This window comes from Lutra lutra, chromosome 3, assembly GCF_902655055.1.
Source record: "Lutra lutra chromosome 3, mLutLut1.2, whole genome shotgun sequence".
Taxonomy (NCBI): Eukaryota; Metazoa; Chordata; class Mammalia; order Carnivora; family Mustelidae; genus Lutra; species Lutra lutra.
The window spans coordinates 182870583-182896656 of NC_062280.1; the positions used below are offsets into that span (position 1 = coordinate 182870583).

The 26074-nt window shown below is 38.6% G+C and overlaps 1 protein-coding gene across 2 annotated transcripts in view; it reads left to right on the plus strand.

The window, feature by feature from the left end:
- Nucleotides 1-26074, plus strand: part of GPC5 (glypican 5) — a 1410504-nt gene that overhangs the window by 316821 nt on the left and 1067609 nt on the right. For both annotated transcript variants that reach the window (XM_047720231.1, XM_047720232.1), the window contains exon 4: nucleotides 5896-6029. In XM_047720231.1, coding sequence (XP_047576187.1) covers nucleotides 5896-6029 — 134 coding nt within the window. The remainder of the gene's footprint in view (nucleotides 1-5895; nucleotides 6030-26074) is intronic.

Below are 26074 nucleotides of genomic sequence, written 5' to 3' on the forward strand. Positions count from 1 at the left end.
GGAGTTGTTTTGCTCCTGTTAAAAGAAAAGATTTTCTTTCTATCCTTCTTGGCATTCTCTATCCACTTTGTCTTTTCACCATTTTCATGGTTTTCACTCTTGGCCCTATGCAGGAGATTCTACTCATTAGCTTTCATTATCTCTCCAATACATCACTTAGAACTACCTTTTAGAATTACCTCCAATTCAGAGTTTTAAATGAGAATTTATCTCCTGCTCTAAGGAATGGATACACCAAAACGATACATTTCTTCTACCTTCTAACTTCTACACATTGGTGATTGCCTCTTTTTTCACTTTGATTAACAGATTCAAAACTGCGAACAGCTTTAATTCTCCTTTTTTTTTTTTTTTTTTTTTTTTTTTTTTTTTTTGCCTCTTAGTGATGGAACATCCATCTCTCTTCATCCTCTGAACCAGATTGCTTAGTAAACACTCACAGGCCCTCCACAATTACCAGTTGCTTTTCGACTGGTAATATTCTAAACATTTTTTCTCTTCAATTCTTCTTCTTATTATTTTCATAACATTTTAAAAGACCATTGCAGAAGAAATGGAGGCTCAGCGTATGGGAATCAAATTAAAATGAACAACATAAGTTGTTCTTTAAAAAACTTTTTGAGGATGCCTGGGTGGCTCAATGGGTTAAGTGTCTGCCTTTTGGCTGAGGTCATGATCTCAGGGTCCTGGGATCGAGTCCAGCATTTGGTTTCCTGCTCAGTGGGGAGTCTGCTTTTCCCTCTCCCTCAGCTCCTCCCCTGGCTTGTGCTTTCTTTCTCACTCTTTCAAATAAATAAATAAAATCTCTGAAAAACAATCTGAGGGTGTTGGAGGGGTTTTACGGGGGTGGGAGGTTGGGTGAGTCTGGTGGTGGGTATTAAGGAGGGCACATGTTGAATGGAGCACTGGGTGTGGTGCATAAACAATGAATTCTGGAACACTGAAAAGAAATTTAAAAAATAAATAAAAATTTTTAAAAATCTTAATAACTAAAAATAAGTAAATGTTTTGAGATTATTAACTAAAAGTTATGGCAATTTGATGATTTGAGAAACACTGAGTGAACAGAGGGAGGCTCTAGGAGAAGTTTGTGCTTCTTCATGCAGAGTCAAGATTGCAGTGGGAATGGGAGGGTTGGCCAGGGACTTGGAGTTGCTGAAACAAGTACTCACTCCTGGTGGGAAATGTGACGTGGGTTAGCGACTAAAAGGCATTTCAAGGTGAGATGGGAACTTAAAGATCCATGGGGAAACCAGAGAAGGGGTTTAAAAGAAAGAGTAGGTCAGCCTTAAGAAGAAAAACATTTTTTTCTGAGACACTTCAGACTGATTGCAGGGGAGAATGGTAGAGAGCAGGGAGGAGAAAATCAGGAGGAGACTACGGATCTAAGTCGAAGATGAAAAACAGAGTAAGTGTGAAGGACTTTTCAATAGCAAGAAGGTATTGAAATGGGTTACCCAAATCAGTTCAGCCCCAGGGAAGGTAAGGTGATAGGCTAATGTGCCAGTGACAGGTCACTTTCCATTCCCTTTCAATAAGGTGTGGAGTCAAGCTCCCAGAATAGTGAGTCAATAAATAGAAGGGCTTTGAAATTTATTTGTATTTGTTGGAATTTGCTATATATGCCTGTACCTTTGGATACCATCAAAGATGACTTGTAAGTCTATGGCTTGTACATTTTCTTCTGTATTTGTAAAAAAACGTAATTACAAAGGTGGTAATGGGAATAAGGCTCTTGTGAGGCTGGTCTTTTCAGCTTTCCATCTGACTGTCTAGGAATTATATTCAAGGGCAGATATGGTCTTAAGTCCAACATGGGAGAGGCAGAGTGAAATAAGGTGTCCCTTAACTTAGTACTACAAAGTGGTTTTGATTTTCTCACGTTTCAAGGACAAGAGAACCGAGGTTCCTAGAGCTTTCATGACTTGTCTAGAGCTCAATGGCTATGATAGCAGTCTGTTTCTCTCTTACTGTGCTCCTTTATTTAAAATATTCTGCAGTATCACAAAAAATCTTAGTCGATATTTTTGCCACCAACTTATATCGTCTTCCCTTGGTTTTTGTTACTACTAGGAGTCATTGACAACAGATACTTTCTTCCATTAAAAGATATTTTAGCACTTTGTGCTAATAATTACTTATACTCCACTATCACTGTTTTTCGGCTTCTTGGAAATTCACTTTGAGCCTTTTAACACCTTGGCCTTACACTTCTTTAACTTCTCACTTCTAAGCATTTGCCAAGCCCTGTTGATTTTTTTTAATACACTTCAGTTTTTAGAGCAGTTTCCGGCTCTCATCTAAACTGAGCAGAAGGCAAGATTCCCCATATATCCCCTGCCCTCACTCAGGCTTGGCCTACCCCATTCTTACTAAGTAAGATAGTATCTTACTATCAGAGTCAGGCACTTGTTGGAATTGATGAACCTGAGCTATCACATCACTACCAGCCAGGTCTATAGCTTACATCAGAATTCACTCTTGATTTTGTATATTCCAGAGGTTTGGACAAATTTATAATGACACGTATCCACCATTATAGTATCATATACAGTATTTCCACTGCCCCGAACATCCTCTGTACTCTGCCTATATTTCCTCTGATCTCTGACAACCACTAATCATTTTCCTACATCCATAGTTTTGCCTTTTTTAGAATGTCATATAGTTGGAATCATACAGCTTGTAGCCTTTTCAGATTGGCTTTTTTTACTTAGTAAAATGCACTCGAGTTCCCTCCACGTCTTTGCATGGCATCATAGCTCATTTCTTTTCCTTTTTTTTTTTTTTTTAAGATTTATTTATTTCAGAAAGGGGGGAGGGGCAGAAGAAAAGGGAGAGAGAATTGCAAGCAGACCCCCGACTGAGTGCAGTGCCTGATGTGGGGCTTCATCCCACAACCCTGAGATCATGACCTAAGCCAAAACTGAGTCAGACGCTTAATTGACTGAGCCACCCAGGCACCCCTTGTTTCTTTTTTTTTTTAAGATTCCATTCATTTATTTGACAGAGAGAGGCCACAAGTAGGCAGAGAGGCAGGCAGAGAGAGAGGGGGAAGCAGGCTCCCTGTGAGCAGAGAGCCTGATGCGGGACTCAATACCAGAACCCTGAGACCATGACCTGAGCCGAGGGCAGAGGCTTAACCCACTGAGCCACCCAGGCGCCCCTATTTCTTTTAAGTGTTGAATAATACTGCACTGTCTGGATGGACCACAGTTTTACCCATTCACCTCCTGAAGGACATCTTGGTTGCTTCCAAGTTTTGGCAATTCTGAATAAAACTGCTGTGAACATCCTTGCAGAGGTTTTTATGTGGACATCAGTTTTCAATTCCTTTGGATGATTTTGGTTTTGTGAGAAACCACCAAACTGTCTTCCAAACTCTCTGTACAATTCTTTGTTCCCACGAGCCTTGAATGATATTTCTTGTTGCTTGACATCTTCCACACCCTTTGGTGTCAGTGTTCTGCATGTGGCCTTGTTGATTGCACTTCTCTTGTGTCTGTAATTCATGAATCTTTTCTTCACGAATGCTGTCACCCTTAACATTCAGAATCATTCCCCCACCCCTCAGGACCACTGCAGGAGTCCCTTAACAATTCACCTGCCTTTACCAGGTCTACCTCCCAGCCCAAATCGGATAGTGCCACTAGATTCATTGAGTAAATATCAACTCTAGTATCTTACTTTTCCATTCGAAAGTCATCAGAGGCTTTTGTCTAATAAATAAAACGGAGCTTGGCATTGAAAATGCTCCAAGATCTATCTCTAGCCTACCCTTCAAATATAATTACCCTCTATAATCCTGTCTTGCAAGTCAAACTACCTTTTCTTTCCCCGTTTCTGGGTCAGCTTCATGTTTTCTTGCTTCTATCTCCTTGAGGGTTTTTCCTCTTCCTTTCATCATTGTTTTTTGTAACAACATGATACATCTAGTGAGTCTCCATGCTACTGGCTCGCTCTCCAGCATACCTCTTAGACCTGCATTCTTCTTTTGCCATCTCTGCTGTGACAGTTGGGCTCTAACTTTTCTTCACTGTTCTGCTAAAGGACCTTCTTTGGTCTCCCTCTCTCCACACTGCTGTCATGGTGATTTTTCTCTTGTGGAAATCTTAAGCTACCATTTTCCTGCTTGGAAACTTTTCCTGTTCTCCATTTCCTGGAGCAAGATCTTTGGCTTGTTTTTCAGGTCAAATCATGGCATTTTTACATCTCACCTCTAGTTCTACCACTTTCTTTCTTTATGTATATTTTGTTCTATGTCAACTTGTGAAGTTGTATATGTCTTTGCTTTTCTACTCTCTCTTAAAATTTTTCCCTGCCCTGTCCACCTGACAGACTCTTAGTTTATGCTTTATCTTGTTCTTCAGACATGACCTCCTGAAGCTTTTCCCTGAATACCGCAAGCAGAGCGAAGCTGTCCATTTTCTCAGTGTTTCAGTATTGCTTCTTGTGGTTGCTGGTGTCTTGTTCTATTACAGTTACCATTTTACATGTCTGACTTTTATCCTAACTGTGTGTAAGGGCCACACCTTATTTATGTTTACATCTTTAGCATCGAAAAGAATGGGGTGCAGTAAATATTTGTATATTTATAATTTGGCTGAATTGAAATCAACTTCAACATATTCAGGCCCAACACACACTCCAAGCTTCCTCCCAGTGGAGTGGTCTTTTCCATGGAGGACTTCCCTGGTGTCACTCTTCACCTTCTTTCAGGTGTCTGCAACACTGTGATAGTCCCTCTCTTTTCACACACACACATCTCACATTTTGATGCCTGGGAAGAATTTTTTTCTTTCTTCCTGAATTGTCAGCCCTTTAAGGAGAAAATCCAGTTTCTCATCTTCTATCTTTTCTAAACTTTAATACATGTTCTTTGCAAATATTAGAAGCAAAATAAATATGGGTTAAATAAACAAATTAGTGCATAATTCCTTTAATGTTCATTGCATGGAAAATCAAAGAAATTGATAACTTTAAGGGAACTTTGGGATAATTTACTCTAATGTCTTCATCTTACATCTAAGAGAGGCAAATTCAGAGAAGTTCTGCTACTGTCATCAATATCTCAGTGCTTAAGATGGAAAAAAATCAGGACAAGAATCAAAGTCTCCAGATTCCTAGGCAATGTTTTTATATATTTGCAATTATACTACTCTACCTCTTAAAATGTATGAGCTATCACGTAAGTCTCTTTTACGCTTTATGTGGTAATATGTCCAATTCATTACTATTTTTCAATGATAATTATATAAGTTATACATTGCTGGATAAGTTTTTTAATGAATTTTTCACTTGGATAATTATTAAAAAACAACTATATTAACACTCATAATACAGGAAGAAGATATAGAATTATTACAAAATGAGATCTTTACACAAACATATTCATTATTAATTCTAGGAAAGGACCTTAAGAAAACCACTCTTAGAATTAATTTAGAAGCAGACTGCATATTCAATAGCAAATTATTTCATTTAGAATATCAGCATAATTATGTGATTGTCATAAATTGAATATAAAACATAAATAATATCTACTTTGGTTAAGTAGTCTTATTTATGCAAACAAGCAAGTTTATTAATACAGTTCTCTGACTCATTCTGTGTGTATACTTTCTTCATGTATTTTATACATGTATTCATGCAAAGTATATCAGTATGCAAGGCATGGATTTATCATGGCTGCCACTTTATACAGATAACTTAATCCCCCCTCTGGAAAATTGTCAAACATTTTATATCTTTGTTTTTAACCTTCTTTATGTCTTAAAGGTTCCTTTTGAGGGATAAGTAAGAACATGCCATTGTTTTGGACTCTAGTAAACATTACATTCTCAGGCAGGATAGAGGATGGTTTCTGACTATCTTTTCATATTTTCTCTTTGAAAGGTCAATAAGATTTGTGGCCGTCCAATCAGAACACCTACACAAAGCCCCCGTTGTTCTTTTGAAGGAAGCAGAGAGAAGCATGGGATGAAGATCTCTCCCAGAAACGATGAAGAGACACTTGCCAACAGAAGAAAGTAAGACATTTGTTTTACAACCAGAAAGAGAAGAGAAAGTAAGCCATTAATTTTCAACAGAATAGAATATATTCAATTAAGTAGAACAAAATACACTATTGAAGAAAAAAGATCACCATTAATTACTTTTAAAATTCAGCAGTTGCTCCTATTCAATTAATTAGAATATAAGTTCAACTTGAGACCAATAAAACTTTCTAATAAGGGACATTTGCTATAATATAATATGGCAGGCAGTAGGCACACATGCTCATTATGCACTTAAAATATGGCTAGTGTACAGTGTCAGACAGCAGATCTCTAGGACTTACTCATATTGCTTAATGGAAACTTTAAGCCCATGAATTAATATCTTTCCTTCTCCTTGTGACCAACAATACTGTATTGTACCCTTCAAATTTTAAGAGGGTAGATCTTACCACGATTAAAAAAAAAGTTTAAAATATGGCTAGTGTGACTGAGGATTGAATTTTTAAATTTTAATTAATTTCAGTCTTAATTCTACATATAGCTACTGTATTGGACGGTGAACATAGAGCTTTCACATATATGATAAATCAGTGTTACTGCATGCTAAGCATCTGTTAGAAAATGGTTGGATAAGAAGTTTCTAAACCTCTTATCTAGAATGCTGAAAATGGCTCTCTGTTGATTCAAAATGATAAGCATTGAGTGGCTTGCTTCTATAACTCGCATTTCTTTTTTTTTTTTTTAAGATTTTATTTATTTATTTGATAGAGAAACAGCAAGAGAGGGAGCACAAACAGGGGAAACGGGAGAGGGAGAAGCAGGATTACCCTGAGCAGAGAGCCCAATGTGGGACCCCATCCTGGAACTCTGAGATCATGACCTGAGCTGAAGGCAGAGGCTTAACGACTGAACCACACAGGCACCCCTATAACTCACATTTCTACTGCTATTCCCATCATCGTTTCACATGTTAAATTAAAGCCTTCATTAATATCTCCTTGCTTGATAATTGGCAGTCAAACTGAAAAACTCTTAGAACTAAAGGAAACTATTAATTTAATTATTTTTGCATTCTGTTGACCAGAGTATGTCTTGGCAAATACTATTTTTGAATTGAATTGAAATTCAGAATTCTATATTAATTTATTAATTCAAATAGTTATTTCTAATAATACCTTATGGCAAACTCAGTATGTTACATAGCTTTACTCTCTATAATGTAGAATCTGTCTTTCCTTTTGGAACAGTGCTCCTAATTGCCTCATTCTCTTTTCAGATGGACTCTAATTTGGAATAAAGATCTGGGCTATTGCTGGCTATTTGCTGCAGCTCAAAAGAATTAGCACTTTGTTTGCATGCAAAGTAGCTGTTCTTTTCCCTCTAAACATCTATAGTGATCAGCAGTCTTTTCTCGGATTTGAGAAATTATTGTGCGTAGTTTGGTATTTCACGTATAGTGGCTAGGTATAGTGTAGAGTGGTTCTTATAGCTTAGGAAGGAAGCTAGGAAGCTCTTAAGTCCTTAAAGGTCATGTCTGTTTCGCCACCAGAACAACTCAGTGTTTGGAAAGACAAAACAAAACCGAACACAAGTGAAATGTCCAAGGAATAATGAGGGGCTCATATAAATAGCTAGTTTTCTAAGTATCTATCTAGACACTGAATAGACCTTGTTGTCACCAATCTTGCAAACTCCTGTATTTCTGTCCCTAACCAGCCAGCCACCATTAGCCATGTCCCATGAACCAGAGTAGATACATCATAGACCTGTCTCACACCATACAAAGTGAACAACCAGAGGTATTACACATGAGGCCACTTATGTTATTTATTTCTACATGTTTTTTTATTGTTACTCTATGGAACTTAATTGCAATGGCAGTATACTTCTGCTTAATACTTAAATATTGTGCAGACCTATCCATAAGCTACTCCTGAATTTTATATATCTTTCCATATCCATAAGCTGACCTGAATTTTATTTATTCTTCATCACTCATAATTCCCCATGAGGTTATACATTTCAAAAGAAAGAGCTGGGGAAACGTAGCAGAGTAGGTGCTGAGTGAGTTTGAGCTACTTTCTTTGCATCTTGTGCTTTTTCCACCCACTTGAGTCTGATTTTCAATAGGTCACTTCCACGTGATGATATATTGCTTGTATACAGGCCTGATCTCATAGCGTGGCAGATCAGAGAGCAGTTAGATCATTGGTATCTCAGGTTGCTGTGTCACTTGCTAACTCATGGTCAAGTGTATAGTTTTTATCGGATTCGAGTTGGAAACCAACCGACCAACCAAATAAAAACAGTGTTTAGCAGAAGCAAGAATGCCTTTAGTCCAAAATCTTTGATGTCTATACTATTATTCTTTGAATGGGGCTTTCTTTTCTTTTCTTTTCTTTTCTTTTTTCTTTTTTTTTATCTTAACCCATAGCTTTTTCCTATTTTATTTTATTTTATTATTTATTTATTTATCTTATTAACATATAATGTATTATTTGCCCCAGGGGTACAGGTCTGTGAATCTTCAGGCTTACACATTTTACAACACTCACCATAGCCCATACCCACCCTAATGTCCATAACCCAACCACCCTATTCCTCCCCAACAAACCTCAAGCAACCCTCAGTTTGTTTTGTGAGATTAAGAGTCCACCCCCTCCTTTGAATCTGGAAGTGTCGTCGGGTCTAAAATGAGTTTCTTGTGGACAACATATCAGTCGGTCTTCTTTTTCTTATCCATTTTGATACCTGTGTCTTTTGACTGGGACATTTAGCCCATTTACATTCAGGGTAACTATTGAAAGATATGAATTAGTGCCATTGCATTGCTTGTAAGATGACTGTTACTGTATATTCTCTGTTCCTTTCTGGTCTGTTACTTTTAGGCTCTCTCTTTGCTTGAGGACCTCTTTCAATATTACCTGTAGGGTTGGTTTGGTGTTTGCAAGTTCTTCTAGTTTTTGCTTTTCCTGGAAGCTTTTTCTCTCTCCTTCTATTTTCAATGACAGCCTAGCTGGATACAGCATTCTTGACTGCATATTTTTCTTGTTTAGTGCTCTTAATAAATCATGCCAGTCCTTTATGGCCTGCCAGGTCTCTGTGGATAGGTTGCTGCCAATCTAATATTTCTACCATTGTATGTTACAGGCTTCTTGTCCCTAGCTGTTTTTAGGATTTTCTCTTTGTCACTGAGACTTGTAAGTTTTAGTATTAGATGATGGGGTGTGAAACTTATTTTTATTGATTTTGTGTCTTCTGGATTTTGATGCTTGTTCCCTTTGCCAAATTAGAAAAATTATCTGCTATAATTTGCTCCAGTATACCTTCTGCCCCTCTCTTCCTTCTTCTTCTGGGATCCCAATTATTCTATTACTGTTTCATCTTATGGTATCACTTATCTCTTGATTTCTCCCCTTGTGGTCCAGTAGTTGTTTGTCTCTATTTTGCTCAGCTTCTTTGTTCTCTATCATTTGGTCTTCTATACCAGTACTTTTCTCTTCTGCCTCATTTATCCTAGCCGTAAGAGCCTCCACTTTTGATTGCACCTCATTAATAGCTTTTTTGATTTCAACTTGGTTAGATTTTAATTCTTTTATTTCTCCAGAGAGGGCTTTTATTTTTCCAGAAAGGGATTCTCTAATATCTTCCATGCCTTTTTCGAGCTCAGCTAACACCTTGATAATCATCATTCTGAACTCTAGTTCTGACATATTACCAATGTCTGTATGAAATCCCTAGCCATTCGTAGTGCCTCTTATTCTTCTTCTTTTTTTTATCATGAGTTTTTCTGCCTGTCATTTTATCTGGATAAGAATATATGAATGAGAGAATAAAATACAAAAAGCTTGGCAAAGACCCCAGACTAATGTACACTAACTAAATTAGAAGAGAACCAAAACCATGGGGAGAAGAAAGGGGGAAAAAGAAATTTTAAAAAGTAAAAAATAAGAAAAAATATATATGTATTAGACTGGTGAATAGAACAGAATCACCCACTTGATATTGAGTGTATTCTGGTCCGTTAGAAGAAACTACCTTCCAACATTTTAAAGAAAGAAAAACTCATATATATATATATATATATATATATATATATATATATATACACACACACAAATAAGGGAAACATGATGAAGGAATGGAATATGACTGTATGTCTGTAAAGATGAAAATTTTTAAAAAAACATTCTAAAAAGGGAATTGATAATATGTTTGTTGAAAAAAGAAAAAAGGGGGCAGTAGAATATGATCAGGCTGGAGACTAGAACAAAGCCACGCACTAATTTGAGGGTATATTTTGATCTGATAGAACAAACTGTGTCCCCAAATTTTAAAGTAAAAAGAAACCTATATGTATACAAAAAATAAGGTTAAATACAATGAAGGGATAAAATATGACTATAACAATGAAAATTTTAAAAGATTTTTTAAAAAGTTATTGATAAGATAAAATAGTTATAAAACGTTAAAATAGGAAAGAAAAAAAGTTAAAAAACATAATAAGAAAAAAATGAAATTTTAAAAATTTAACTTTGAAAGACTAAAGGATCATGGGAAAAAAGCCATGCATTCTATGTGTTGCTTTTCCCTCGCTCTGGAGCTCATGAAAATGGCCGCCTCCCAATCTCTGGCCAGGAGCCGAGAGCTCAGGGCCCCACTCCTCATTGTGCCCTCAGAGCAAAGCAGTCAATCCCTCCTGTCTCCCTGGTCTCTGGCTGCAGTCCGTGCTCACCTGGCCTATGACTGAGCATTCCTGTCTCCAGTGCATGCCCCGTCTGGAGTCTCCAAACCCAGCAGATTCCTGCAGTGTGCTCATGCGCTGTTCCTCCTGGAAGAGGAAGGAGGAGGTCTCTCTGGATCTGCTACTTGTGGGATCTCTGCTCAAAGAGCAGTGGCCTGACTATGCCTCGGATCACAGTTTAAGGTAACCCCGAACTGAGAGCCCACTCTTTGGCTCTGTCTCGGCAGCCAGCTTCCCCGCTCTGATACCTGGAGTCTCTGCCACACTGAGACACCCCTGGTATTTTTGTGACCCCACGGGGCCTGAGACCACACTCTCCCCATGAGGGCTCCACCCCTCCTGAGCCTCTATAATGATGTCCCTCAGTGGAACAGACTTCTAAATGCTCTGATTTTGTGCTCTGCTGCTCTCTCACTTGCCAGGAGCTGTCCCTTCCCCCGTGGTCTATCTTCCCATGTTTCCTCAGATTCACTTCTCTGCATACCCTACCTTCCAGAAAGTGGTCAATTTTCTGTTCCTAGAATTGCTGTTTTCTCCTCTTCGGTCTCTTGTTGAGTTTGTAGGTGTTCAGAATGGTTTGATAACTATCTAGCTGAACTCCTGGGACCTGATGATATTTAGGTCTCCTACTCCTCTACCATCTTGCTCCTTTCCTAACAGGACTTTCCAAAATCTCTGTAGAGCATCTTCATTTGCCACTGATACTTCAGGCACCCTTGAGTGGATAAGCTGCGTCTTCTGGACTGAATGTCAGAACAGTTTGCAAAATGCCAACCTACAGACTTTTCTTTCTCTTGCAAAAGCTCCTTGGGGCTACTTTATAAATGGGTTGTAACAATACACTCAAGTGTGTGTCAAGTTTTCTCTAATTTGCCAAGGGACCCAAAAAGCATTGTGCCTCTTCCTGAGTGCTAAGTCATCATAGAGGCAGAAATTGGTCTTTTACATTAGAATATCCCAATAAGATCTAGACCCCTGGACATGTAGGAACCCTGCTGAATTGTCAAGGCCTTGAAATGTCAATATTTTTCCCCACCAGAGACATGCACATGTGGGCAACTAGGATGATGTGATCAATATTTTATTATCAGCATGGTGTCCTGTAGGGTGTCCAAATGAGCAAGGTTCCTATCTGTCATGGAGTGAGACAATTGCCCTGAGGTATAACAGTGAAGACATTCTTACCAGCTGAAAGTGAAATATTCCTAATTATCCTTACTAATTGGTAAAGAGATAAAAGCATTTGCCAAATTGCTAGCTAGATAGCAGGTGGCAGTACATGTTTTGATTTGCTCTAGCAGATACCACATACAAAGGAGGATATAATTGGAGTCACCCTCTGACTCAGGTTATGATAATCCAAACATTCTCTAAGCCTTCCTCTGTGTGCACAGATCAGCCAAGCAAAAGGAGTGAGCATTGAATAGACAGATTGAATCAAAGATCTTTTTATAATACTATTCCTGGCTAGTTTTCTGAACTCCGTTCTAATGGTTGGTCTGTTGATAAGATTGGATTTTCTATGTGTACAATCATGTGGTTCACTGGTAGAGCCATTCTATCAAGAAGCTTGCTGTACCCTGTAAAATTCTTATAGATTATGCACTTGTCTACTTTCTTAGGATATATCCCCAGAAACTCTTGCTCATATTCACAAGGAGAATTCTTGAGTATCTGTGGTGGCTGAGAGTTAGAGGCGAGTTATATGTCCATGCAAGAAAAATGTAAAAATAAAATATATTACTTTGGAATATTAAGAGTCAGAAGGAAAGAATATATTTTCCTGCATCAAAAAATATCATAATTAAAGAAAAAAAGGTGTAAAACAGAATGAAAATAGTACAATACCATTTTTATAAATTAAAAACAAATACATAAAAATCAATATGTATTTTTCAATGAAAGGATATGGCAAAGTACTTATATTAAATATATAAGAAGAGTATGAAAATTAATTCATGTAATAAGTTATGATAGTTTGCCAGGGGTTGAGGAGTATGCTTAGCTCTCTGTATCTCTGAAAATATGGGTATGTTTGTCTGTGTCTGCATATAAAAAAACCACATATATACACTGTTATTTGTTATTTTAAACTCTAAGTGAAAGTTTTCTTTTTTTTTTTTTTAAACCTATTTTCCTGGGGCACCTGGGTAGCTCAGTGGGTTAAAACCTTTGCCTTTGGCTCAGGTCATGATCCCAGGGTCCTGGGATCGAGCCCCGCATTGGGCTCTCTGCTCAGTGGGGAGCCTGCTTCCTCTGCTCTCTTTGCTTGCCTCTCTGCCTACTTTTGATCTCCGTCTGTCAAATAAATAAAAAATCTTTTAAAAAAATCCTATTTTCCTAATAAAAACATAGTTAAAACTCCTTTAGTCAAAATTGTCATGAGAGCTAATGATACTCACTTTAAATAACCTTTTTTGCCATTTCATATGCATAATTTTTTATTATGATGTGTAGTAGATATCGTGACTATCCAGATAGGGATAAAATGTAATTTGCTGAAGAGTTTTGACTGGGGACTTCCTGCTATAACTCATTAATTGGAACAAAATGAAAGTTTATTATAAAAAATAAGATAAGGAAAAATCATTGACAAAATCATTGATCACTATTTTGTGTAATTCATAAATAAGCAAAGTTAAAAAATTTAACATCTTCTGAGTTAGTTTTTATAAATTAGCTTTGTATCCATGGCAGGCTTTTTTGAGTTTCTTTATTTACCTTGGACAATTTCCATGAGAATATCTATAATAGAAGAACTATTTACAGATTTAAAGGAATTTAAAACTATTAAAAGAAAGCTTTGGATCAACAACAACAAAAAAAAAAAACACCAATTTCTATAAATATAATCGCTCTAGTAGCTGAAATAGAAATTGTAAAATGCATCATTTGTTTTGCCAGTATAAATGGAGATAAACACTGTTCTATGTTTAACAATTTAAAATACATTTTTGCATATAAATAGTTCATAGTCTTTTAAAATTATACTGGCAGAGTTTATAAGGCACCTGGATGGCACAGTTGATTAAGGCTCTGATTCTTGAGTTCGGCTCAGGTCATGATCTCAGGGTTGTGAGATCAAGGTCTGTGTTAGGCTCCATGCTCAGTGGGGTGTCTGCTTGGGATCCTCCCTCTCCCTCTGTCCCTCCCACTCATGCACTATCTCTGTCTCTCTCTCCTTCTAAAATAAATAAATCTCTAGACATCGTTTCTTCAGTGGTATATCTAATAAAAAGAAAGTTATTTAAAGTTTATCTTTTTTATTTTAGTAATCACTACACCCAATGTGGGGCTCAAACTCACAACACCAAGATCAAGAGTCACATGCCTTTCTAACTGAGCCAGCCAGGTGCCCCAGAATTTGTTGTTTAAATATACAAATTTGTTGTTTAAAATTATGTTAAATTGGGGCACCTGGGTGGCTCAGTAGGTTAAGCCTCTGCCTTCAGCTCGGGTCATGATCTCAGGGTCCTGGGATCGAGCCCCATATTGGGCTCTCTGCTCAGCGGGGAGCCTGCTTCCCTCCCTCTCTCTGCCTGCCTCTCTGCCTACTTGTGATCACTCTCTCTCTCAAATAAATAAATAAAATCTTTAAAAAAAATTATGTTAAATTTCTGGCACCTTGACCTAAAAAAATCATTTTCCAGTTTTATCACAGTTTAATTTATAAAGTTTTCTATTATTCAAGCAGTCCTTTTGAGGTTGTGTTACTATAACTATTTTGAATTAGAAATAATTTGACCAATTAACTTTTTTAAAAAAGTTATCCAACACTATTTATTAAGTGGTGATTAATTATATTTTTGTTTTTCAACTGAGATGTTTAGCCAATTTTTAAAAATATTCATTTATTTTAGATAGAGACAGCATACACTTGCACATATGATTTGGAGAGAGCATCTCAAGCAGACTCCCCACTGAGCATAGAGTCTGACAAGGGGCTCAGTCCCATGACCCAAGAGATCATGACCTGAATTGAAATCAAGAGTCAGATGCTCAACTGACTGAGCCACACAGGTGCCTGAGTCAGTTTTTTACAGTGATATATGGTGTCCTTTTTTAAAAAATAAAGATTGTATTTCTTTAAGTAATCTCTATACCCAACATGGGGCTCAAACTTACAACCCGAAGGTCAAGAGCCCCATGTTCTACTGACTGAGCCAATGATACATGGTATCCTGAAGTAGTTTAAAGCTATCATCTTGTTCTTGGGACGCCTGGGTGGCTCAGTTGGTTAAGCAGCTGCCTTCGACTCAGGTCATGATCCCAGCGTCCTGGGATTGAGTCCCACATCGGGCTCCTTGCTTGGCGGGGGGCCTGCTTCTCCCTCTGCCTCTGCCTGCCATTCTGTCTGCCTGTGCTCGCTTGCTCTCCTCTCTCTCTGACAAATAAATAAAAATCTTTAAAAAAAAAAAAAAAGCTATCATCTTGTTCTTTATTTTCTTTTTACCCCATGTTCTTCATTTTTTTCTTTTTTAAGATTTATTTACTTAGAGAAAAGAGAGTACTGTATGGAAGCAGGGGGAGGGGCAGTAGGAGATGGACAAAAACTCAAGCAGACTCCTTGCTGAGTGGGAACTTGACATGGGGCTTGATCTCACCATCCTGAGATCATGACCCAGTGGAAATCAAGAGTCAGATGTTTAACCAACTAAGCCCCCAGGTGCCCCATGTTCTTTAATCTTTCTTTATTCTTTATTTCTCTTTTCTTGCCTTCATTGGACTTTAATAGGTATTTAATTTTTTTTCTTTTCACTCTTTATATTTATTATTTATTCCACATTGTCATTTCCAGTTTATACTTCTTTATTTTTGTTAGTCTGTTCTAGTCACTACATATCCTTGTTTCTCCCCTTTGTTAGCTCAGAATTTTTTTAAAATTTTATTTTTTTATAAACATATATTTTTATCCCCAGGGGTACAGGTCTGTGAATCGCCAGGTTTACACACTTCACAGCACTCACCATAGCACATACCCTCCCCAGTGTCCATAATCCCACCCCCCCTCTCCCAACACCCTCCCCCCATCAACTCTCAGTTTGTTTTGTGAGATTAAGAGTCACTTATGGTTTGTCTCCCTCCCAATCCCATCTTGTTACATTTATTCTTCTCCTACCCCCTCAACCCCCCATGTTGCATCTCCTCTCCCTCATATCAGGGAGATCATATGATAGTTGTCTTTCTCCGATTGACTTATTTCGCTAAGCATGATACCCTCTAGTTCCATCCACGTCATCGCAAATGGCAAGATTTCATTTCTTTTGATGGCTGCATAGTATTCCATTGTGTATATATACCACATCTTCTTTATCCATTCGTCTGTTGATGGACATCTAGGTTCTTTCCATAGTTTGGCTATTGTAGACATTGCTGCTATAAACATTCGGGTGCACGTGCCCCTTCGGATCACTACGTTTGTATCTTTAGGGTAAATACCCAGCAGTGCAATTGCAGGGTCATAGGGTAGTTCTATTTTCAACATTTTGAGGAACCTCCATGCTGTTTTCCAGAGTGGTTGCATCAGCTTGCATACCCACCAACAGTGTAGGAGGGTTCCCCTTTCTCCGCATCCTCGCCAGCATCTGTCATTTCCTGACTTGTTAATTTTAGCCATTCTGACTGGTGTGAGGTGATATCTCATGGTGGTTTTGATTTGTATTTCCCTGATGCCGAGTGATATGGAGCACTTTTTCATGTGTCTGTTGGCCATCTGGATGTCTTCTTTGCAGAAATGTCTGTTCATGTCCTCTGCCCATTTCTTGATGGGATTATCTGTTCTTTGGGTGTTGAGTTTGCTAAGTTCTTTATAGATTTTGGACACTAGCCCTTTATCTGATATGTCATTTGCAAATATCTTCTCCCATTCTGTCAGTTGTCTTTTGGTTTTGTTCACTGTTTCCTTTGCTGTGCAAAAGCTTTTGATCTTGATAAAATCCCAATAGTTCATTTTTGCCCTTGCTTCCCTTGCCTTTGGTGATGTTCCTAGGAAGATGTTGCTGCGGCTGAGGTCGAAGAGGTTGCTGCCTGTGTTCTCCTCAAGGATTTTGATGGATTCCTTTCTCACATTGAGATCCTTCATCCATTTTGAGTCTATTTTCGTGTGTGGTGTAAGGAAATGATCCAATTTCATTTTTCTGCATGTGGCAGTCCAATTTTCCCAACACCATTTATTGAAGAGGCTGTCTTTTTTCCATTGGACATTCTTTCCTGCTTTGTCGAAGATGAGTTGACCATAGAGTCGAGGGTCTATTTCTGGGCTCTCTATTCTGTTCCATTGATCTATGTGTCTGTTTTTGTGCCAGTACCATGCTGTCTTGATGATGACAGCTTTGTAATAGAGCTTGAAGTCCGGGATTGTGATGCCACCAACATTGGTTTTTCTTTTTCAATATTCCTTTGGCTACTCGAGGTCTTTTCTGGTTCCATGTAAATTTTAGGATTATTTGTTCCATTTCTTTGAAAAAAATGGATGGTACTTTGATAGGAATTGCATTAAATGTGTAGATTGCTTTAGGTAGCATAGACATTTTCACAATATTTATTCTTCCAATCCAGGAGCATGGAACATTTTTCCATTTCTTTGTGTCTTCCTCAATTTCTTTCATGAGTATTTTATAGTTTTCTGTGTATAGATTCTTAGTCTCTTTGGTTAGGTTTATTTCTAGGTATCTTATAGTTTTGGGTGCAATTGTAAATGGGATGGACTCCTTAATTTCTCTTTCTTCTGTCTTGTTGTTGGTGTAGAGAAATGCAACTGATTTCTGTGCATTGATTTTATATCCTGACACTTTACTGAATTCCTGTACAAGTTCTAGCAGTTTTGGAGTGGAGTCTTCTGGGTTTTCCACATATAGTATCATATCATCTGCGAAGAGTGATAGTTTGACTTCTTCTTTGCCGATTTGGATGCCTTTAATTTCCTTTTGTTGTCTGATTGCTGAGGCTAGGACTTCTAGTACTATGTTGAATAGCAGTGGTGATAACGGACATCCCTGCCGTGTTCCTGAACTTAGCAGAAAAGCTTTCAGTTTTTCTCCATTGAGAATGATATTTGCGGTGGGTTTTTCATAGATGGCTTTGATAATATTGAGGTATGTGCCGTCTCTCCCTACACTTTGAAGAGTTTTGATCAGGAAGGGATGCTGTACTTTGTCAAATGCTTTTTCAGCATCTATGGAGAGTATCATATGGTTCTTGTTCTTTCTTTTATTAATGTGTTGTATCACATTGATTGATTTGCGGATGTTGAACCAACCTTGCAGCCCTGGAATAAATCCCACTTGGTCGTGGTGAATAATCCTTTTAATGTACTATTGAATCCTATTGGCTAGTATTTTGGCGAGAATTTTTGCATCTGTGTTCATCAAGGATATTGGTCTGTAGTTCTCTTTTTTGATGGGATCCTTGTCTGGTTTGGGGATCAAGGTGATGCTGGCCTCATAAAATGAGTTTGGAAGTTTTCCTTCTATTTCTATTTTTTGGAACAGTTTCAGGAGAATAGGAATTAGTTCTTCTTTAAATGTTTGGTAGAATTCCCCCGGGAAGCCATCTGGCCCTGTTTGTTTGGAGATTTTTGATGACTGGTTCAATCTGCTTACTGGTTATGGGTCTGTTCAGGCTTTCCATTTCTTCCTGGTTAAGTTGTGGTAGTTTATATGTCTCTAGGAATGCATCCATTTCTTCCAGACTGTCAAATTTGCTGGCGTAGAGTTGCTCATAGTATGTTCTTATAATTGTCTGTATTTCTTTGGTGTTCGTTGTGATCTCTCCTCTTTCATTCATGATTTTATTTATTTGGGTCCTCTCTCTTTTCTTTTTGATAAGTCTGGCCAGGGGTTTATCAATCTTATTAATTCTTTCAAAGAACCAGCTCCTAGTTTCGTTGATTTGTTCTATTGTTTTTTTGGTTTCTATTTCATTGATTTCTGCTCTGATCTTTATGATTTCTCTTCTCCTGCTGGGTTTAGGGTTTCTTTCTGGGTTTTGGGTTTCTTAGGTGTAGGGTTAGGTTGTGTACCTGAGACCTTTCTTGTTTCTTGAGAAAGGCTTGTACCGCTATATATTTTCCTCTCAGGACTGCCTTTGTTGTGTCCCACAGATTCTGAACCATTGTGTTTTCATTATCATTTGTTTCCATAAATTTTTTCAATTCTTCTTTAATTTCCTGGTTGACCCATTAATTCTTTAGAAGGATGCTGTTTAGTCTCCATGTATTTGGGTTCTTTCCAAATTTCCTCTTGTGATTGAGTTCTAGCTTTAGAGCATTGTGGTCTGAAAATATGCAGGGAATGATCCCAATCTTTTGATACCGGTTAAGACTTGATTTAGGACCAAGAATGTGATCTATTCTGGAGAATGTTCCATGTGCACTAGAGAAGAATGTGTATTCTGTTGCTTTGGGATGGAATGTTCTGAATATATCTGTGATGTCCATCTGGTCCAGTGTGTCATTTAAGGCCTTGATTTCCTTGTTGATCTTTTGCTTGGATGATCTGTCCATTTCAGTGAGGGGAGTGTTAAAATCCCCTACTATTATTGTATTATTGTCGATGTGTTTCTTTGATTTTGTTATTAATTGGTTTATATAGTTGGCTGCTCCCACGTTAGGGGCATAGATATTTAAAATTGTTAGATCTTCTTGTTGGACAGTTCCTTTGAGTATGATATAGTGTCCTTCCTCATCTCTTATTATAGTCTTTGGCTTAAAATCTAATTGATCTGATATAAGGATTGCCACTCCTGCTTTCTTCTGATGTCCATTAGCATGGTAAATTCTTTTCCACCCCCTCACTTTAAACCTGGAGGTGTCTTCGGGTTTAAGATGAGTTTCTTGTAGGCAACATATAGATGGGTTTTGTTTTTTTTATCCATTCTGATACCCTGTGTCTTTTGATTGGGGCATTTAGCCCATTAACATTCAGGGTAAGTATTGAGAGATATTAATTTAGTGCCATTGTATTGCCTGTAGTGTGACTGTTATTGTATATTGTCTCTGTTTCTTTCTGATCTACTGCTTTTAGGGTCTCTCTTTGCTTAGAGGACCCCTTTCAATATTTCCTGTAGAGCTGGTTTGGTATTTGCAAATTCTTTCAGTTTTTGTTTGTCCTGGAAGCTTTTAATCTCTCCTTCTATTTCCAATGATAGCCTAGCTGGATATAGTATTCTTGGCTGCATGTTTTTCTCGTTTAGTGCTCTGAATATATCATGCCAGCTCTTTCTGGCCTGCCAGGTCTCTGTGGATAAGTCTGCTGCCAATCTAATATTTTTACCATTGTTTGTTACAGACTTTTTTCCTGGGCTGCTTTCAGGATTTTCTCTTTGTCACTAAGTCTTGTATATTTGACTATTAGGTGACGGGGTGTGGACCTATTCTTATTGATTTTGAGGGGGGTTCTCTGAACCTCCTGGATTTTGATGCTTGTTCCCTTTGCCATATTGGGGAAATTCTCTCCAATAATTCTCTCCAACATACCTTCTGCTCCCCTCTCTGTTTCCTCTTCTTCTGGAATCCCAATTATTCTAATGTTGTTTCGTCTTATGGTGTCACTTATCTCTCGAATTCTCCCCTCGTGGTCCAGTAGCTGTTTGTCCCTCTTTTGCTCAGCTTCTTTATTTTGTGTCATTTGGTCTTCTATATTGCTAATTCTTTCTTCTGCCTCATTTATCCTAGCAGTGAGAGCCTCCATTTTTGATTGCACCTCATTAATAGATTTTTGATTTCAACTTGGTTAGATTTTAGTTCTTTTATTTCTCCAGAAAGGGCTTTTATATCTCCCGAGAGGGTTGCTTTAATATCTTCCATGCCTTTTTCAAGCCGGGCTAGAACCTTGAGAATCATCATTCTGAACTCTATATCTGACATATTACCAATGTCTGTATTGATTAGGTCCCTAGCCTTTGGTACTGCTTCTTGTTCTTTTTTTTGTTGTGAATTTTTCCGCCTTGTCATTTTGTCCAGATAAGAGTATATGAAGGAGGAAGTAAAATACTAAAAGGGTGGCAACAACCCCAGGAAAATATGCTTTAGCCAAATCAGAAGAGATCCCAAATCGTGAGGGGGGAGAAAGGGGATAAAAAGGGGTTCAGAAAGAAAAAAAAAAGAAACTATTAAAAAAAGAAAGCCAATAAAGAAAAAATATAAAAAGGAAAAAAATATATATATATTAGATAAACTATTTAAAAAACGTTAAAAAAGAAAACGGTAAAAGTTAAAAAAATTTAGCAGAAGAAGAGAAAAAAAAATTGAAAAAGAATAAAAAATTAAATTAACTGCAAGGCTAAAGAATCATGGGGAGAAAGCCATGAGTTCTGTGCTTTGCTTTCTTCTCCTCTGGAATTCCGCCACTCTCCTTGGTCTTGAAACTGCACTCCTTGGTAGGTGAACTTGGTCCTGGCTGGGTTTCTTGTTGATCTTCTGGGGGAGGGGCCTGTTGTAGTGATTCTCAAGCGTTTTTGCCCCAGGCGGAGTTGCACCGCCCTTACCTGGGTTGGGCTGAGTAATCCGCTCGGGTTTGCTGGGTTTGTTTCGGGAGGTTTTGTTCCCTTAGCGCTTTCCCTAGAGTTCTGGAAGACCGGAATGAAGATGGCGGCCTCCCGGTCTCCGGCCCGGAGGAGCCGAGAGCCTGGGGCCCCACTCCTCAGTGCTCCCTCAGAGAACAGCGCCCAATGACTCCCGTCACCCTGGCCTCTGGCCGCGCTCCGAGCTGACCGAGCCTGCGACCAGTTCAAGGTAACCCCGAGCTTAGAGCTCACTCCTCGGCTCTGTCTCTGTAGCTGGCTTCCCTGTTCTAATACCGGTAAGCTCTGTGACACTCAGACACCCCCGATCCTTCTGTGACCCTGCGGGACCTGATGCTGCGCTGACCCCGCCTGGGCTTCACCCCGGTTAAGCCTCTGGAGCGATGTCCCTCAGCGGAGCAGACTTTTAAAAGTCCCGATTTTGTGCTCTGTTGCTCTGCCGCTCGCCGGGAGCCGGCCCCTCCCCCCGCGGTCTATCTTCCCGTCGCTCTGGATTCACTTCTCTGCCAGTCCTACCTTTCAGATAGTGGTTGATTTTCTGTTTCTAGAATTGCTGTTCTTCTTCTCTTCAATCTCCCGTTGGATTTGTAGGTGTTTGCAATCTTTAGATAAGCGATCTAGCTGATCTCCCGCTACCTGAAGTAGTCTCAGCCTGCTACTTCTCCGCCATCTTGACTCCTCCGGTATTTAATTTTTTAAAAAAATCTTCATGGCTTTTTTTTTTTAAAGATTTATTTATTTATTTGAGAGTGAGAGGGAGTATGTGTGTAGACACACAAGTTGGGGCAGAGGGACAAGATGACTCACACTGCTCAGGACTCTGGGGTCATGCCCTGAGCTGAAGTCAGGTGCTTCACCAACTGAACCACCCCCTTCAGGGCTTTTATATTTGCATTTCTTTATTATGCTAATGGTTACCATAGAGATCATAATGTGCCTTTTTAATTTTTACTATCTTCTTTAAATTAGAACTTTTACCACTTCATTGAACAATATAAGAACTTTAAAAGTTTTAGTCCATTACCCTTTTCCTATCTTCTATTACCCTATTCCTAACCAAGATGTTGCTTCTAACAAATTTTAACAACTTCTGAGATTACTGTTATTGTTGTTTTTAAATAGTTAATATTTACTTATAATAACTCATATTTTAGTCTTTCTGGTTCTTTTCTTTTAGTTCTGTGTGTCCATCTAGAATCATTTTGCTTTATTTAGCCTTAGTATATTTTTCATTGCTTATTACTGTTAATGAATTTTCTCAGTTTTTATTTGAACACATCATCATTTTTGAAGAATATTGTTGCCAGGTCCAGAATGCCAGGTAGTTGCCAGCTACCATTTAAAAAATATATATAACTGTCCATAATTAACTTCATGACATGACACTGTCAGTTGTATGGGAGGCTTAATGGAAACATTTAGTAGGAGATGTAACTACAGTTGTTGCAGCTGCTTGTGTCCTGCTCACATCCCTCTACCTGGGCATCTTATCTGCCTCCTGGCTGCTCTCTCCTGGTTGCTGATAATGCATGGCTGCCCTCCTCTCTGGGGAGTCGCACTCAACAAATTGGAGCCATCATTATCTATTGGTACTTAACAAGTCATTCCCAATCGTAGTACCTTAAAGCAACAACATCCATTTATTACACAATTTTCTGTGGGCCGGAAATTTGGGAGCTGCTTGGCTGTGGGGTTTTGGCTCAGGGTCTCTTTCTGGCTATGGTCTCTTAGGGTGATTGCTGTCAAGGTCAGGTGAGGCTGCAGGGCTCTGAAGGCTCGAGCAGGACGGGATACTATCTTTCAAGATGGCACACTCATAGGGCTGTTGGCAGGAGGCCTCACGTTTTCATCACGATGACTTCTCCTTGAGTTTTCTCACAACTCTGTAGCTGGCTTTCCTCAGCGCAGATAATCCAAGAGAGAAAGGCAGAAGCTGAAGTGTTTTCATGATTAGACCTTGATGTCCCCACTGTCACTCCTGCAGTATCCTACGGGTTACACGGGTCAGTTCTCTTCCATGTGGAGGACTACATGCCATCTCATCCCCCTGAAAGAGGGGGTTAACTTCCCACTGCTTCAACCCCTTGGCAGAGGCTCAAAAGCAGTGCCCGACGGACACCAGGGGATCAAAGGCTTGCCCTGACTCAGTGTGATGCGTCCAGATGTGTGATGTGGTCCATGTGCGCAGTCTGGTTGTGCCTGAGACCACATCCCTACATACCTTCTTCCTGCCCACTCCATCCTACTTCCCTCACTGCCTCTCTCTCAACAGCATTGCCTCCATCAATCATCTGCATCCAAATTCCTGTCCCAGGAACGGCTTTTAGGGAGTCTGACCGGGAGATGTCTGAAAAAGTGCCTGAAACTGATGCAGAATAAGTATAAACTAAGGCAGAAGAGTAGTATCTTATCCTAAAAACAGATATTTCTCTATAAATTCCCAAGTTCACAGCCCCTTTGTTTTCTTTATCTACCTTCTCCCTTTGTATTCATTTCTAAAGAGAACCCTTCTGTTTAATACCTTGTCTTTTCCTTGCTCTATTTCTAACACTTGAAGAAGGACATCCGAATCTGTCCTTAGATCTGAGAGTTGTGCTAAGCCCGAAGAATAGAGTATGTCAGTGTTTTGGTGTGGAAGGAGGGAAATGAAACCATAGCACTGGATTCTTTTGGTGATATTTTGGAGACGTGATCGTACTTGTTCAAACTACCCCCCCACCCCGGTTTTTTCTATTTATGTAGAATGCCAATAATGAGCTAATTTGAGACTCTGAGTTATGGGTACATACCAGTCACAGAGGTCTCCAAAAGTTGAAAAAAATCAAGGAAGAGCGACCGTTTCTTTAAACATCCAGAAAAGCATCACTGTGTCTTCTTTTGGGGCAGAAACCAAAGCGGCACAGCTCTAGCGGACACTGCACTCCTGTGTCTGTTTAAACCAGCCTAGGCAGAGTGATTTCCCCGTGGCGGTTCCGGCTCTCTGCTTGATTTCTTGAAGTTAGCTGGTAAGAATAAGCTATTAGCAAGCTTAAATCGGTGATAATTAGCGGTACATTATTATTTCAAAGTGATGTGGCTGTGCCAATTAAGCGGGTAATTAGGAAAACCCCAGGACAATAAATTAAGACAGAGTCTCAACACCAGTGCCCCATCTGTTCTCCAGCAAGCATTCCAATTAGCCAAACCCCGCATTTAAGAATGCGCCAATTAAGGGGATTAGCTCTATGCATGGCTGTGCATTGGGGTAATAGAGACTGTCCTAGATGGTTAGTAAAATTAAAATATTTTTGACCTAGGAGAGGATTTTGATGTGAAAGTGGGGAAAAGAGCATTTTTGGAAACTCTGGATTTTTAATGTTTGAGACAAAATATAATTGTTTTATGAATTTTTGTTTTTTGAAATCATCCCTTCAGAACTTAATGGAGTATCATATCATCAGGCAGCTCCATGTTATTCTCATGTGTTTATTAAATCTTGATTTGAGTAGGAATTTTATAACCTGAACATTAACAATTTTATTTATTGAGAATGGGAGCTAAAAAGGAGACTTGAAACTACTTAATTGAAAGAGAGGAATGAGTCAGGCAGGCCATGTTCTGTTTCAGGATGTGTCTGTCTATGAAAGCAAATTAATTTTTACCCTGTTCATTGGAAAAGAACACAGCAGAGTGACTAAAATAATTAATTAAGCATAGGAAAAACTTTCAAACATAATCTGAATGAAGGGCACTTAATATTATTTAGGATTATTGCCCAGATAGCTGGAATAGTTTCATATTACATAGGATCAGTTGGCTTACAATACATGAATTTCTATCTACACAGTCAAACTTTATTTAGCACAATGTTGTATTAGTGAAACCAAAATTAGTTAATGTTTAAAATTCTTGATGTGTATGTTTGGGTGTATGTGTTTATATGGTTAAATCAATATTGACATACTGGGCTTAATGATGAATTGTGTGTATACAAACTCGGTGGATGAAAATATCCATAGATCAGGAAAAAGTCAACACAGAGAAAAATTTAATATTACTTATAGGACTGGAGAAAGCAATTTCCAATCTATTTCCTAAAAGGAAGTTAGTGCTTCTTTGAGGTGCCATTATTATTTATTACCTGTAAGTTTAATTTACTAAAATAAAAGTCATGTTCCCTTCAATGAGAACATTTCTGGTTAATTTAAGACAGTGCTTGGTGAGTGGTGGGAGCGAGGGCACCCGGGGCAGGACAGGCCAACGCAAGGCTTTGGGTAGGGGGCAAAAGGCCAGGCCAGAGCAGGGCTGAGGAAACGGGAGCTCCCAGGCAGGCCAGCATGGAGACCTGAATGAATAATGAAAAGCAGGACCCCAGGGGGTCAAAAACCAGGCACACAGGAAGAAGGAATGCCAGAAGGCAGAATAAACATATGGCAAAAGTTTAGGATAGTGGTGCTTAACCTTTGCGGGTCATGTATCCCACAGAGAATCTGATAAAAACTTCCCAGAAAAAGAAAGTTCATAAACAAATACCTGCAAAATTCTGTTGTAGTGAAAAGCAGTTTGCTCCAGCTAAAACTAATATTAAAAATAAAGCCTTTAAAAATGAGGTTTGCTCTTACTTTCTAGATGTTCATGGAAAAATTAGTGACCGTTTCATGACATATCTGAAACTAAATCCAACCAATGAATGATTAACTTATACTGAGCAGTATTTGTACCGAAAGGTATGGACGAGAAATTGCAATTGTGACTGGTCTTAGACGTGGCTGTGTGTACATGTTTGGTATCTAACAGGTACTCTTTTTTTTCTTTTTCTGATGATAGCAGT